A 15,891-nucleotide genomic window follows, 5' to 3' on the forward strand; every position below is an offset into this window, starting at 1 on the left:
GATGGTGCTAGATTGGGAGCATTTTGAGTGGGACAGAAAAACCACAAACACACACTCAGAAAATGTATAGTTGGCTAAAATTGTCCCTTATGATAACAGTATGACCGATCTTTTATGTTTTATGGTGTTTCTAATGAACCCGCAGACTTGTATGTGTTTTCATACGTCCAGATGTTTCCCTCTGCATATGTAGATGTGAGAGGAGAGGAAGGAAGAGAGGATCTTCTGTTTGTGTCCTCTCACTGTGGACGAGCATCAGAATCATTGCTCTGGACACACAGAAGCCAACTGTAGCCACAGACGCTTGACAATTGAGACCATCAGTGTGTGTGTGTGTGTGTGTGTGTGTGTGTGGAAGCAGGGAGATGAGATAAGTGGAGTCGGCCACAGGGTGGGGGATCACATCAGAGTGTCTTTGTCCAGAGAACTGACATCTGATTGTTCTTTTGGGACCAAGACGCAACAGCATGTACACACGCTGTGCACCAAACCCAAACACACACACACTCCACACACACATGATACTATGTTGACCTTATGCGCTTTTGGCTCTCTTTCAGGCTAATATTGGTCAGATGGACTCGGCCAAGAACATGTGGAAGATGATAATGGGGAACCTGGCCCTCATCCAGGTAAGTGAAACACGTGTCTGGTGGACGATGACTTGAACTCCGGTGTCACGGAGCATCTCTGGCACCAATTATATTCCACTGAACAAACCAGGTCGAGGCATTAAGAAATCAGATCGTGAGTTTATGTGCGGTTCAATTCGAAGGTCAGATTGCTCTCAAACTCGGGTTACATCCAAACTTTTTAATTTCAGTTTAAAGGCTAACTTCTGGATTTTTAAACCTGGGCACTATACCCCTTTGTCCTTTGGGGCATCCCAAGTCTCTTAACTGCTTCCCTGTTTCCCTCACTTGCATCTTTTCCTTGCGTCTTAGTCCCGCCCACCAGGGATGCGAGGAGAGAAGAAACGTGGTACCGACAGTTTTTTGAGAACATTCTAATAAAAATCCACCTAAAATATGTATTCAAATTATCGTATCAGGTTGTCAGATGATTTAATGGTGTTAAACTACTACTTATAATAATAAAGACACAGTTGTCATCACTGTCTCCATCTCTCGGACTTTAATACAAGTTATTGAGGGAAATAAGAAATCAAGGAAAGATACAATATTTTTATCATAGAAGGAATTTGTTTGTGGTCCTTTTGTTGTTCAGACCTACAATCAAAATATTTCAACCAGATGGTGAATCAGGAAGCCAATCTAATCGTCCCTCCTCGCTCCTCGAGGAAACGACAATTAAGAAACTCGGGATGCACCCAGTGTGCCGAGGTGACTCATGGGAACAACAAATGTTTCAACTGGTCCAGTGTGGAGTGAGATTGTTGCAGACAGCAGACGCTACACGGGCTGCAATGTAGTCGCTCGTTGCAATTCACGTCCACAAAAAGTGCTCGTTTCTGCCTCTGACAGGCTCAGATTGATATTATTATTATTAAGTGTCTGACAACATATTGGAAATAAAACCTTTTCGTTTAATCCCGTTTGTTGCTTGTGGCCAAGTCTCTCTGAAGTGTCTCAAAAAAGGTGTTAGCTCTCGAAAATCTGCAAAATATTCAGCGGTGACATTGCAAATCTGTTAAATAAGACTAAGATACGCTTTAAGAACGAGACATCTCCATGAACGAACCTTGTGAAAACACAATAGCAAATATAGGGGATGAAGATAGACGATAGGTTTTATTTATACATAATAATATGACTCAAATAACAATCATTCTCTCTGAGGCAAGACAAATTACTTTTAGTGGCCGTACAGTGAGGTTGAGGAGTTGCAGCCGTCTGCAGCGCTCTCACTCAAAACTGAACCAGTTTGTTAAAAAATTACCCAAATTATCCTTTAAGTAATGAGGCGTTTCCTTTCCTCCGGTCAAACTTGTGTCACAGCATCTTGATCCTTGTCCAGGATCTTTATCCTGCCAACAAATGATTAAATAATCAGGTTTAAAGAAATAAAAGAAACCCAGTTTCGGCTTCACATGACATTTCGGGAATCAAATTACCGCCGAACCTGTGGAAACCGTCGGGTTTCATGAGGGCACCGTGTGTGCAGTAAACACAGCGGCTGATCATAACCTGGGAACACCAAAAACACACGTGTGTTGCTGTGTGAGGGCTTCTGAACACAATTCTGCCCTACCCACCTACGATGCTGCATAAGCATGTTTCCACCTATTGTCTGGATGTGACTGCAGTTTAAAATGAAGGTGTAAATTGGCCACGCCCCCAACAGGTGCAACAAAAAGCTGTGAGTGGAGCACAGACTGAAATTAACTTGGGAATAGAGATACCATGAGCCCTCTCTCTGTCTCTGCTGCTTTTTGTACTTATCTGAGCAGTCGATGTACATAAAACAATAGCATGTAAACAAAGCAATATTTCCAGAATGAGAGATCCTTTGACGTGGGGCTTGTGGTTACGTAACATTTGGTGTGTACAGTTCCTGGAACTAGTGCTGACATAACCTCCCCTATAGGGGGTCAGGATTCACTCACTCTGGGTCACACTCCGTTAGGAGAGTTATTAAAAGTTCCGATTTGTGTTGTCTATTACTGACGTTGTTATTTGTGATCATTTTAGCTCAATCGATCTGAGAAAGGCAGACGTTTTTAAGTTCAACTTTTTTTAACTTCCTTTTTTTGCTTAGTTTTCAACAACATCACAATATGTATTTTCATACAGTCGCTTTCTTTGTAAATGTTTCAGTTGTATGTCTTGGTACAGTGTACAACACACAAAGAACAATAAACATCAAGAAAAAGAAGAGGGGAAAGCATTAAAAATAGTTAAATACAAATAAACTTGTAAGTTTTAAAAGCTAATACTGGATCCCATTTAAAATGGGAGTTTAACGTTTTTAGTGCAATTAATTTGAATGTACAAAAATGTTTAAAAGGTTTAGAGTAAGCTGATGTTTAGAGTGACGTTTAAATTGTATTCTTACTAATGTTAAACTGTTTTACATTGTGGCAGCTGTCTCCAATTTGGCCTCGGCTGCTGACTGATTGCCAATCACCAGCAGCCGAGGCCAAATTGGAGACAGCTGCCACATACATGTTAGGTGCATTTTTACGTAAAACCTTGATTTAAGCAGGGTTTAAATAAAAAAAATTATGCAACTTAGAGCATGTGTTAAAACGGTATATATAATAATGCCATGGAAGTGTGTCCATTTCTTGAAGGCTGCTCAGATGTAATGAGAGAGTCTCACCTACAACTGGAGGTCACCGTTTTGGTTGTGTACGTGCTCAGGTCCAGGCCACGGTGGTGGGCTTCCTGGCCTCCATTTCTGCCGTGATCTTCGGCTGGATCCCAGAGGGACGCTTCCGGCTGGGCCACGCCGTGCTGCTGTGTGCCTCCAGCGTGGCGACCGCCTTCATCGCCTCTCTGCTGCTCGGTACGGCCGCCACACACAAGGACGTGCATGTCTGGGTCGCATCCGCCTCCCGCCTCAACGAGCTAATGTAACGGAACTCATCGATGTCGGTGGTGTACTGAGAGGGCACTAATGGGTGATGTCACGGTGACTACGTTCACTTCTTATATACAACCTGTCGTTGGTGTTACGTGACATTAAACTAGCTAAATAGCATAGCTACATCACTGTTAAGCACAATTAATTTACATTCATCCTCGTTGATATTCTGCTATTATTTTCAGCGTTCATTTTGAATGTAAAGGAACTGCGAGATTTGAAGTTTGCAAGATTTACACTCGGCACAAAGCGGCACAAGTCGTAACATCTGACATTACGTCTGTTGTTTGCCTTTTCCAAACCCTATTATTCAAAAGACCGCACCCATGGACCAATTAGACACGACATATGACGCCGATACAAACCCATAATTGCTTAATTGTATGCTCAACAATTATGTTTTAATTGTTATAAAAACACCACTGTTGAGTTCCATGTGTCCAACAACAATGGAAGCTAACATAGCAGCAAGAGGCCTGTTTTCTAAAAACCTGTATTACAGTGGGGGAAAGAAAACTGTCATTCATGCTTTCTTTTTTGTCTCCACAACAGATCTTCAAACTAAATTATTATTATTACCTTCGCATTGAAAATGCGGAAGGTAATGTTTTGATCGCCGTGTATTTATTTATTTATTTGTATGCGTGTTATTCGCATAAGTAAAAAAGTATTAAACCGAATCACATGAAATTTGGTGGGATGATTGGTTATTATCCGGGGACCATTTGATTCAATTCAGTTTATTTGTATAGCCCAATTTCACAAATTACAAATTTGTCTCGGAGTGCTTTACAATCTGTACACATAGACATCCCTGCCCCAAAACCTCACATCGGACCAGGAAAAACTCCCAAATAACCCTTCAGGGGGAAAAAAAGGGAAGAAACCTGCAGGAGAGCAACAGAGGAGGATCCCTCTCCAGGATGGACAGGTGCAATAGATGTCATGTGACCAGAAGGACAGATTTAGAGTTAAAATACATTCAATGAATGTGACAGAGTGTATGAATAGTTCATAGTAGGCATATTCCACGATGGAGACCTCCACGATCCATCAGGCAGATGGCGGTGGGGAGGAGGAGTGGGCGGAGTCTCAACAGTGGGCGGAGTCTCAACAGGACAGTGGCGTAGTCAGGAACAGGAATTCCACGACCCAGACCTCGATGATCCATCAGGCAGATAGGATCTATGCCGTCTCATAGGGTCCGATGACCCCATGAGACGTGAAGTCAAAAGGACTCCGGGGAGAAAGCAGAGTTAGTAACGTGTGATTGAGAGATGAAAATTCATCCTTAAAGAGAGAAAAAAGAGGAGATAGGTACTCAGTGCATCCTAAAACGTCCCCCGGCAGCTATAAGCCTATAGCAGCATATCAAGGGGCTGGACCAGGGCAAACCTGATTCAGCCCTGACTATAAGCTCTGTCAAAGAGGAAAGTCTTAAGTCGACTCTTAAACATGGTGACTGTGTCTGCCTCCCGGACTGAAGGTGGAAGCTGGTTCCATAAAAGAGGAGCTTGATAACTAAAGGCTCTGGCTCCCATTCTACTTTTTAAGACTCTAGGAACTACAAGTAGTCCCGCATTTAGTGAGCGTAGCTCTCTAGTGGGGCAATATGGTACTACAAGCTCCTTAAGATATGATGGTGCATCACCAATCAAGGCTTTGTAGGTTAAGAGAAGAATTTTAAAAGTGATTCTTGATTTTATGGGAGCCAGTGCAGAGCAGCTAGTGCAGGAGTGATGTGATCTCTTTCTTAGTTTTAGTGAGAACACGAGCTGCAGCATTCTGGATCAACTGGAGGGACCTAAGAGATTTATTAGAGCAGCCTGATAATAAGGAGTTGCAGTAATCCAGTCTCAAGTAACGAATCGTGAACCAATTTTTCTGCATCTTTTGAGACAAGATGTGCCTGATTTTGAAATATTACGTAGATGAAAGAATGCAGTCCTTGAGATTTGCTTTACGTGGGAGTTAAAGGACAAGTCCCGATCAAAGATAACGCCAAGATTCTTTACAGTGGTGTTGGATGCCAGGGCAATGCCGTCTACAGAATCCACATCACCAGATAATTGATCTCTGAGGTGCTCAGGGCCGATTAAAATTACTTCGGTTTTGTCTGAGTTTAACATCAAGAAGTTGCAGGTCATCCATGTTTTTATGTCTTTAAGACATGCTTGAATTTTACCGAGTTGGTTGCTCTCCTCTGGTTTTATCGATAGATATAGTTGAGTATCATCTGCATAACAATGAAAGTTTATGGAATGTTTCCTGATAATATTGCCCAAAGGAAGCATGTATAAGGTAAATAAAATTGGTCCAAGCACAGAACCTTGTGGAACTCCGTGATTAACGTTGGTGGTTATCGAGCGTCATCGTTTACAAATACAAACTGAGATCGATCTGATAAATAGGATTTAAACCAAATTAGTGCCGTGCCTGAAATGCCAATCGACTGCTCCAGTCTCTGTAATAGGATGTCATGGTCAATGGTGTTGAATGCAGCACTAAGGTCTAACAAGACCAGGACAGAGAGGAGTCCTTTATCTGCTGCCATTAAGAGGTCATTTGTAATTTTCACCAGTGCTGTCTCGGTGCTGTGGTGTTTTCTAAATCCTGATTGAAATTTCTCAAATGAACTATTATGATGTAGAAAGTCGCACAACTGATTTGCGACCACTTTCTCAAGGATCTTGGAGAGGAAGGGGAGGTTAGAGATTGGTCTGTAGTTAGCCAACACCTCTGGATCCAGAGTGGGCTTCTTCAGGAGAGGTTTAATAACAGCCACCTTGAAGGAGTGTGGTACGTGGCCTGTTAGCAGAGACACATTGATAATATCTAATAGAGAGCTGCCAATTAAAGGCAAAATGTCTTTAAGCAGCCTCGTCGGGATGGGGTCCAAGAGACAGGTAGACGGGTTAGAAGTAGAAACCGTTGAAGATAATTGGTCACGGTTGATGGGAGAAAAGCCTCCAAATATACACCAGGGCATACAGCGGTTTCCAAGGCCATTCCACTTGAGGACAGATTGGCACTGGTTATGGGCAAGAGAATATTAATCTTGTCCCTAATAGTTAAAATCTTTTCATTAAAGAAGTTCATAAAGTCATTACCACTAAGGTTTATAGGAATGCTCGGCTCCACAGAGCTGTGACTCTCTGTCAGCCTGGCTACAGTGCTGAAGAGAAACCTGGGGTTGTCTTTATTTTTCTCTATTACTGATGAGTAATAGGCTGCTCTGGCATTACGGAGGGCCTTCTTATAAATTTTAAGACTATCTCGCCAAACTAAGCGGGATTCTTCCAGATTAGTTGAACGCCATATGCTTTCAAGCTTTCGTGACGTTTGCTTTAATTTGCGGGTCTGAGGGTTATACCAGGGAGCAAACCTCCTCTTCCTCACTGTCTTCTTCTTCAGAGGGGCTATCAAGTCCAGTGTCATTCTCAGAGAGCCTGTGGCACTGTCAACAAGATCATCAATCTGGGACGGACTAAAGTTAGACCAGGAGTCCTCTGTTAGATTGAGACGTGGTATCGAATCAAATACAGAAGGAATCGCTTCTTTAAATTTAGCTACAGCACTGTCAGTTAGACATCTGGTGTAGAAACTTTTGACTAACGGAGTACACTCCAGTAGTATAAATTCAAAAGTTATGAGGTTATGATTAGATTTTGGGATCGATCGGGTCAAAGGTCAAGGTCATGAAAAGGTCAACATCTTCTTTTTACCATACCGCGGTCAATTTATATTCAATTGGCATGCAAATAATGCCAAAATGTTCTTAATTCAATGCCCAATCTTGTGATATGCGAAGGTATGCGCTCTACCGAGTGCCCGTTCTAGTTTATTTATTTATTTATTTATTTGTATGCGTGTTATTCGGATAACAACAAAAGTTTTAAACCGAATCGCATGAAATTTGGTGGGATGATTGGTTATTATCCGGGGACCATTTGATTCGATTTTGGGATCGATCAGGTCAACGGTCAAGGTCAAGGTCATGACAAGGTCAACATCTTCTTGAATCGCATGAAATTTGGTGGGATGATTGGTTATTATCCAGGGACCATTTAATTAGATTTTGGGATCAATCGGGTCAAAGGTCAAGGTCATGGAAAGGTCAAAATCTTCTTTTTACCATAGCACGGTCAATTTATATCCAATTGGCATGCAACTAATGCCAAAATGTTCATAATTCAATGTCCAATCTTGTGATATGCGAAGGTATGCGCTCTACCGAGTGCCCGTTCTAGTTCATTAATGATTTTATCAGATTTTTGGTGCAAATTGCACATTTTGGTCGTGCAGTCTACATTATATATAAATATACATATATATAAGAAACCCTTAACGGTGAAAACGTGAAGGGTTTAGATTGAGCACAGTAGTGTGTATCTAGTTCAAAGTATACCAGATCGCATGAACCCACAACATTTTAATAAATTATTAACTTTTATTAAATGAAAGAAATCAAAAGGTGTTCCGCTACTATGTAAGTCAGTCGACCTTCAGGTTGTGTATGTGCCACCTTTAACTCTCCTGGTGTAAAACACTTTTCTGGCTTTGTTATCACGCATCCCACTCGACCCCCGAACCCCTAAAGACGGTTACACGCGTGTCAGACGTCACCGCGTATCGACACAACTGTGCGTGATGAAGTGCCCTCGCATCGCTTCTACTCTGTTGACGTCTCTTACCTTAAAATCCCACAGGCGTCATTATGATCGGCGTGATCATCGCGGCCAGGAAAGTCGGCATCAACCCCGACAACGTGGCCACGCCCATCGCCGCCAGCCTCGGAGACCTGATCACCCTGTCCCTGCTGGCGGGCATCTCAACTGGCCTCTACAAGGAGCTCGGTAATAAGCACGCACACTACCTGTAACGCTCGGTTAATGCACCGTTCAGCTGTCTTTTTCCCTGAAGGAAGGACATTTTTGTTGTTTTATAGCCACGTTTTCACACATTTTCATTTTGCAAGAGCGTGGGAAAGCAAATTAATGCGAAATAATCACTGTTCTTAGAGCTTTCTTTAAGATGGCAGGTACAAATAGTCTGCTCCTATATGGCAGGAGAAATCATACACGACAATAAAGAGACGCTATCCGTTCTGCAGAGCCAATGTTTCAGTGTTTGTAATGCAGTGTTTGTAAAAGTACCTGCAGGGCCTCTATTACCTTTTATTGATGGCATGTGTATAAATGTTTGATATACCGTGGGCAAACACATTTTCACTTAATTATCCGCTTCCACGCCACAGACGTGGCACACACACACACACAAGCAGTGAAAAGATCCTGACGACAGCGTGGGAGAATCCCAAAACTCCTCCCGTCTGAGGAGAGTCTGCAAACCTCACAGCCGTACTGACTTTAAATGCCACAGTCTGGGGCCAAACTCGGCCTTTTGGCTCCTTTTGGCTGCTGTGTTTGAGTTGGTCGTCGTCCCCCGTAGTGTCAATGGAGTGGTAACACTGCCCCCTAGAGGCAGCAGAGAGGACTTACTGTCAGTCCAAACGTAGTCCAAACATAGCTCTCTACAATTTATTTGTATTAACCGGGCCTTTTGCTCAGCAGCAACACAGACACCGGACTCTTTCAAGACTGGCCTAAAAAACATTTTATCCAGGAATATAACTTTGAGTTGAGTTTTATGACTTTTTTATTATAGTTAGTTTTAACTATGTACTAGCTATGTGGCACTCTGAGGTTCTTGGATGAAGAGTGCCTTACAAATAGAATACTTTATTATTATTATGATTATTATTTATGAAGTCTACGGTGCTTTTGATTAAAATGCTGAACAGTAATTTCTACTAAGCCATTGGTAGTACAATACAATGATAGTAGTACAATAATACCTTTTCAGTTCACAAGTGAGACTCTTCAGACTTGAGAGACTTCAGCTTTGGTGGATTTTGTTTTGCAATATATAGCAGCAGGAATGATGGGAAACGTAGTATTAAAAAACATAGTTTCCCCTCATATTTAGCACACAAACGTTTTAGGTTATGATGCCGTTGATGTTGAATATACATTTGAATATGTCAAATAATCAAAGCGTGGTGTAGTGGATAAGAGTCACTTGTCCTCGCCACACTCAAAGTTTAAGAACACACACTCAACACCTCTCCATAATGAATCCCCCTCCTCTTCTTCCTCCCGCACAGAGTTCAACGACTACGCCTGCCCGTTGGTGTGTGCGGTGTTTGTGGCCTTGTGCCCCCTTTGGGTGCTGATAGCCAGGAGGATCCCCTCCACCAGAGAACTCCTGTACTCTGGCTGGGAGCCAGTCATCATCGCCATGGCGATCAGCAGGTACATCACGTTGTCTTACTTCACCTGTATCAAATCGCAGAACACTACGGAGTCCAGGAGGGGGCCAGAGAGAGAGAGAGAGAAAAATGAAGCTGCTTCCAGAGGGACGATAATGTCTCCAACCAAGGAACCTAGTGCCTTAAAGGCGACCAATGATGCTCATTTTTAAGTTTTAATTTCTTCCTTTTTAAAACAAACACATTATTTTCTTATGCTGTCAGTTTGACTATACCTATTTTCAACCTGTGTTTAAGCCCCCCCGCCCAAAAAAAGCCCAGTCTGACTTTGCCTGAATCATTTAATCATTTGATTTATGTCCACTAATTAACCAAAACGTTCATGGCCTCAGTTTCCCTAAAAATGTTGTACAAAAATGAGTACGTCACGTGTATTTTTTCATCTCTCCATAGCCACTCTGGGACTCATAAGAATACACATACGGCGAGTTTTCAGGTTTTGACAACAGCTTTTTGCCATATTGAACATCATTTATGCAAATCAATGTTTTAAGTCAATGTTTCAAAATATCCCAATTTAAAATACAGCAAACAATTTATTTTAAGACTACATTTTTATCATCTAGTCACACAATAATGTGTAATATATCTTTCTACTTTGAAATCAAATACTGAAAGTATGCAACATGTACACATCCGCACTGACAACATGCATATCTCAGATTCCTGATGGTGGGAAGGCTCTCTGTGTATTTCCTCTGCACTGATGTCTCGCCACGATTCAGCTCTTCGTTCACTAATCCGTCTTTCTTTTAGTGTCGGAGGCTTGATCCTCGACAAGACTGTCACCAACCCAAACTTTGCTGGCATGGCGGTCTTCACCCCGGTCATCAACGGTGAGGAGTCATAAAAACCTCTCAGATGAAACTTGAATGGCTCCTTTATTGAAAGAGGGCGAAAAGAAACAAAATGCGAATATAGGTGAAACGTCAAACAGTGGGAGAGATAACGGTTGATTTGTTGCGGAGAACAAATATAGAAACATCTGTTCCGGCGCTGACGAGTGTATTTAAAGCTGTTTGAGTTTCCTCCTCCGCGTGGTTTAATGACAGACGGATGGAGATAGCATTTTGCTCCCGATGGATTTAATGCCAGGTTGTTGTTTTTTTGACGTGCCAAATGAGAAGCGGGGTGAAATCGATTGTGCATTCCACTATTTCGTTTTTTGATGTCACCAAACCAATATTGAGGCAGTTATGTTCTCTTTCCGCATTTTCCCCTGGTGTGTGTGTGTGTGTGTCAGGTGTGGGAGGTAACCTGGTCGCGGTTCAGGCCAGTCGAATCTCCACCTATCTGCACATGTACGGTCTACCCATGGGGGAACCCAGCCCCACCCCCAGGAAGTGCCCCACACCCTGCACCTCCTTCTTCGGCTCCTGTGAGTTGTTTCTCTCTTGTCAAAACAGATCTGTTCCACGATGGCTCGTCAGCGGGGCTCGGCCCTCGGTTACACCTCACCGTATACTCGTTGGATGTTTCTAAAAGCGGCTCCTCTTTCTGTTCCAGCGGTGAACGCCCGTTCAGCCCGCGTGCTCATCCTCCTGGTTGCCCCGGGTCACCTCGTCTTCCTCTACACCATCAACTCCCTGAGGGGGGGACACACCACCCTGACGGCCGTCTTCATCATATTCTACATGGTCGCTGCGCTGCTACAGGTACACATGAACACTCTTTACTCTACCTGCGGCTGAGGAAGGTGAAATATCAAGAAAACGTGGTCCAGGATTCACACACGAGCATTTACTGGGAGTTTTATAACGTGCACCAAACGGATAAAAACTTTCATTTGTTATTAATGTGATGTTCAATCTTATTGTTATTATTTGTTGTTATTATTATTATTAGAGGAGAAGGAGAATGCAGCAGACAGCATAAAAAACATGTAGTGTACCTATGCAGAGACGGTGTTACGGGTAAGGAAGTCAAAGAGCTGATTGGTTGATCCATTCTTTTCTCTCAGGGAGTTTCATCTCAAAAATTGGTCCTGACTCGTGTGATCCAAACATTTCTAATATCTTTATTGTGGTGTAATGTCCAGCTTTAAAAAAAATGTTTTATCATAATAAAGGTTATAATTTCCAAATTTCACGACATATTTTTTTATCAAAGAAAAATTAGACCTAAATCCATAGTTGCTGTTGATTATTTTGAATATCGCAGGAAGATCTCACAAAATGCCGTAGGTTTTGGAGGAAATAGTTGAATTTTAAAGAATTCTTATGATCACAAAAGCGTGACTTCCAGAGAGGACTGTACAATGAGCTTCCCCATCATTTAGTAAAAATGTGACGGGTAATCTTCATAAAACGTTGTCAAATAATAAACTATAGGGTTTGGAGATTGCATTCCAGCCAACGCATTTACCTGCATGCAACCGAAGCCCGCTTGAACGTGATTGGTCGATACTGCTCTGAATTCAAACCAGAACTCTTCTGATATCAAAATCTCGTCCCGCTGCATCTGCATGCAGAATCTGTTTGTAGAGATCATCCCAAAACGTTCCCGTAGTTCCTTTTTGAGAGCGGTCAAGTCTCAGTGGTACATTGTGCTTCTGCTTCTGTCTGCCTCCAGGTGTTAATCCTCCTCTACCTGGCAGACTGGATGGTGCACTGGATGTGGGGGCGGGGCATGGACCCCGACAACTTCTCCATCCCCTACCTGACCGCTCTGGGCGACCTGCTGGGGACCGGCTTCCTCGCCCTCTGCTTCCACATGCGCTGGTTCATGGGTGACACGGACTCCAACGCGGGCAACTGAATGCAGCGACACGCACACAAAAAAACGACGACAACAACAACAAAAACTCGCGCGCACGGACAGTGACGAACATCGCCCGTATGTGTGGACATTATCAACTTTATAAGGGCTAATCTCCTGTAGGGCTCTGATTGATGGTCTAGCATTTGAAGGGGCAGTAACGTTTCATCTTCAGGATGTTGGTGCAACACAGCAGCAGCAGCCCAGAATCTGGACAGTATCTGAAACACACATATCTCCGCCTCAACCAGTGAGCAATACCCCCGTAGACTCCTGTATTTGACTTAATAACTGAGTCCTACTGCTTTTGTTATTATCACATTATTAACAATGATTGCTATTGTTGATAAATAATGCATTTGATACGAACCGTTCCATGCGCAGGGCCAGTCCTCATTATTTTCAATGGGAACGTTAGCCCTCATGTTTTTTTTAAAAGATCAAGTTTTAACACTTGAAACCAAGACAGCAAAAAATATGTCCAAACGAGCCTCGAATGCTTAATCACCAAGTGCTACGTCATGTACAGAATGAATACATGTGTCTCATTTCTGATTTAGTAGAGATTGTAAAGGGATAGAAATTGGGGGATGGGGAGGAAGGTTTACTACAGGGGACTGGAGCGCAAACGTAACAAGCTAAATCCCTTCTCGCCGTCGCTCCCCGTCAGCGGATGGTTTAATTTGAGACAACGAGTCTAATTCTCGAATCTAGAATTCTGGACTCGAGAATTAGGAACTTCAGACGCTTACGTCAGCCACGACCAGAAGGGATTTACCTCTGCTTCCATCAGCAGTTGAGAACCTTCTATTTAAGGCAGAGTTAAAAGTTTCTGTTCGCAGAAGTTACATCGCTTCCCTTCTTTTTTTTGGGGCGGGGGGGTCAAATCTACTAAAAAGTGCCATTATGAAATGCCCCGAGTAAGATTAATCTCTGTTTAACCAGCAGATGAAAAATAAAGTGGAAAATAGTATGTGTAACGCGACCAGTTAGGAATTATTGATACACCTGACGCGCAAACACACCTCCTTTTTGGCTGAAGCTCGCAAGGTTTTATTGTGAATGCCGAGAGGTTAGAGAGGTCTTATTTAGCTGATCCAGGTGAGGATAGCACCAGTCCCCCCCCTCCTGGCTGAAGCCATCCACCCACTGTCTAATTGCTTGTTTGGAATCAAAACTGGAGCGCCGATCCTTTCCTATGAAAGGCAGGCCAATGATGTTGTCTGAGTTTGGTTAACAGTTATGCCCGCGTTCACACCAAAAGCATTGCGAATATTCCCGTAGGCTCTCACAGCCAGTGTGAGTAGATAGATAGATGACAAATTAAATTAAATATAGCAGCCAGTTAGAATAACAACGGTGGAGCGTCTCAACGCTGATTGGCTTTTGCAACTCAGCGTTGAGCCAATTTGTTCCTAAAGTTTGAATATTTCAATTTGAGACAAATGTGGCTAATTTTTCGTGCCACGTAATTCCCGCCTGGCGAAAATGTGCGTGAATCGGAACCATTCGCGTCTGTGCATTGACTCTGCATGGGATCTACTCCTGTGAAAATGTGCAATGCTTTCGGTGTGGACGCAGCATTAGGTGACAGTGGCTACAGGAAGTTGTGGCAAACTCTTTTTTTTTGTATGTGGCAAAACCTTTTTTTATGTTTGTGTTGGTTTTCTTTCCGTTGCTTTTGGAATCAGATTCACCAAAAGACCAGCGCATCTGTTAGAGCTGTCCTACGGATCAGTCAAAGCAGCGCTGATAAAGACCAGTCACGCTAACGTGCAAAACATATACATTTAGATAAATTCACTTCAATGGAATCAGTGGCAGGGTGAAGTAAATGTACACATAGTTTTTTTGCGTAAAGTTCAACTTTACGGAATTGTGAAATTGACCAATTAGCAAAAAGTCCCGACATACTTGAGGGAACAGGGAGGAGAGCTAGCTATCATAGCTTATTAGCCGCGTTGCACCATCCGCTTGTATCTATCCCTCCTCTGTTAATTAAAAGTTCTCTAAGCTAACAAGCTTGTCATGAGTTAGCAAGTTTCGTTAGCTTAGATATCTTTTCTTTCCCTCTCCCCCTTATAGTAACGCTATGTTGAATGAAATGATGTACAATCTTGAGAACGAGGCACAGTGCAGAGAAAATAGAACGAAACCGGGAGAGCTGTTGTGACCGACTAGCGTTAGCTTGTTTCCCGGTTAGCTACTTTCCCTAATTTTGCTGTGCTAGTTTGTGAGGAATTTCATTAGGTTAATTTTGCTGTGCTAGTTTGTGAGGAATTTCATTAGGTTAATTTTCTTTTTTTGAGATTCTGTAAAGTGCGTTAGAATAACGTTCTGGTAAACTACGGAAGCCCTGGGTGGTCAAGAAAAATCTGCTGATCCATTTTTCCGATTCTCTCTAAAAACGTAATCCTGGAAAAATCATTTTTTCCCATGGCAAAACTTCTCCATACTTGCTTCACAAAGAAGAGATACATTTCAGGAAATTGGTAAAAGATCATTCTGACAACTATTGTTCTAAGCCGTCATAAACACTGGAGAGAAAACAATTCAGATCAGGACTTGGAAAACAGAAGTATTTTTTTCTCTCACTTCCGGGCCTCTCGGGGCTTCTGTACGTCACACTAATAATTGATGAAAATAACTAATAATAATCTCTCTGATGAGGGAGGAGCCTGACCTTTTGTAAGTGAAGGACTCGACTTGGCAAAAATCGGTTTAACCTCAGTAACACTCTATCTGCCGCCTGACTGTGAGACTCGGCTACCCTGAGTTGACTCTTTGAGTTCTCACGGGGTGGTTGAGTCATTTTCGACGGAATGTACCGAGCACGAATGCAAACCCGACGCAGGCCCAGTGTGTTAGGAGAAACCTGCACGTGACGCTCGACTTGTCGCACTTGTCGGACTTCTGTGCTTTTATGAACGGGGCCAGCTGAACGCATGTGCAGGGCACATAATGTGAATGTGCAAAACTTGATTATTTTATCTGTTAAAAATCTTGTTATGCTCTTACTGATTTGTTTATTATTATTTTTGTATGTGTCAATTAGGTGATTTTCTTTTTGCGGGGGGAGGTGTTATTTTCCTTTCCTCCTCTCCCTAATCTTTTTAACAATTTTTCGTGATTTTTAAATTGATGTCGTAATATCTCACCGGGCAAACAACCACTGTAAAGATTGAAGCAAGTTCTCCGCGCTGGTCAAAAAGGCACAATGTACTGTAATCTGCAAATGAAACGGACACCAGAGGGCG

General features: G+C 42.6%; 1 protein-coding gene across 2 annotated transcripts in view; it reads left to right on the forward strand.

The window, feature by feature from the left end:
* slc41a1 (solute carrier family 41 member 1) overlaps positions 1 to 13,935 on the forward strand; it is a 28,115-nt gene extending 14,180 nt beyond the window's left edge. For both annotated transcript variants that reach the window (XM_056437325.1, XM_056437326.1), the window contains exons 4-11: positions 561 to 632; positions 3,324 to 3,468; positions 8,256 to 8,402; positions 9,713 to 9,860; positions 10,634 to 10,713; positions 11,121 to 11,255; positions 11,384 to 11,532; positions 12,449 to 13,935. In XM_056437325.1, coding sequence (XP_056293300.1) covers positions 561 to 632; positions 3,324 to 3,468; positions 8,256 to 8,402; positions 9,713 to 9,860; positions 10,634 to 10,713; positions 11,121 to 11,255; positions 11,384 to 11,532; positions 12,449 to 12,634 — 1,062 coding nt within the window. In that variant the 3' untranslated portion in view covers positions 12,635 to 13,935. The remainder of the gene's footprint in view (positions 1 to 560; positions 633 to 3,323; positions 3,469 to 8,255; positions 8,403 to 9,712; positions 9,861 to 10,633; positions 10,714 to 11,120; positions 11,256 to 11,383; positions 11,533 to 12,448) is intronic.
* The last annotated feature ends 1,956 nt before the right edge of the window (positions 13,936 to 15,891 follow it).

The sequence above is a fragment of the Pseudoliparis swirei genome, chromosome 18 (assembly GCF_029220125.1).
Source record: "Pseudoliparis swirei isolate HS2019 ecotype Mariana Trench chromosome 18, NWPU_hadal_v1, whole genome shotgun sequence".
NCBI classification, from domain to species: Eukaryota; Metazoa; Chordata; class Actinopteri; order Perciformes; family Liparidae; genus Pseudoliparis; species Pseudoliparis swirei.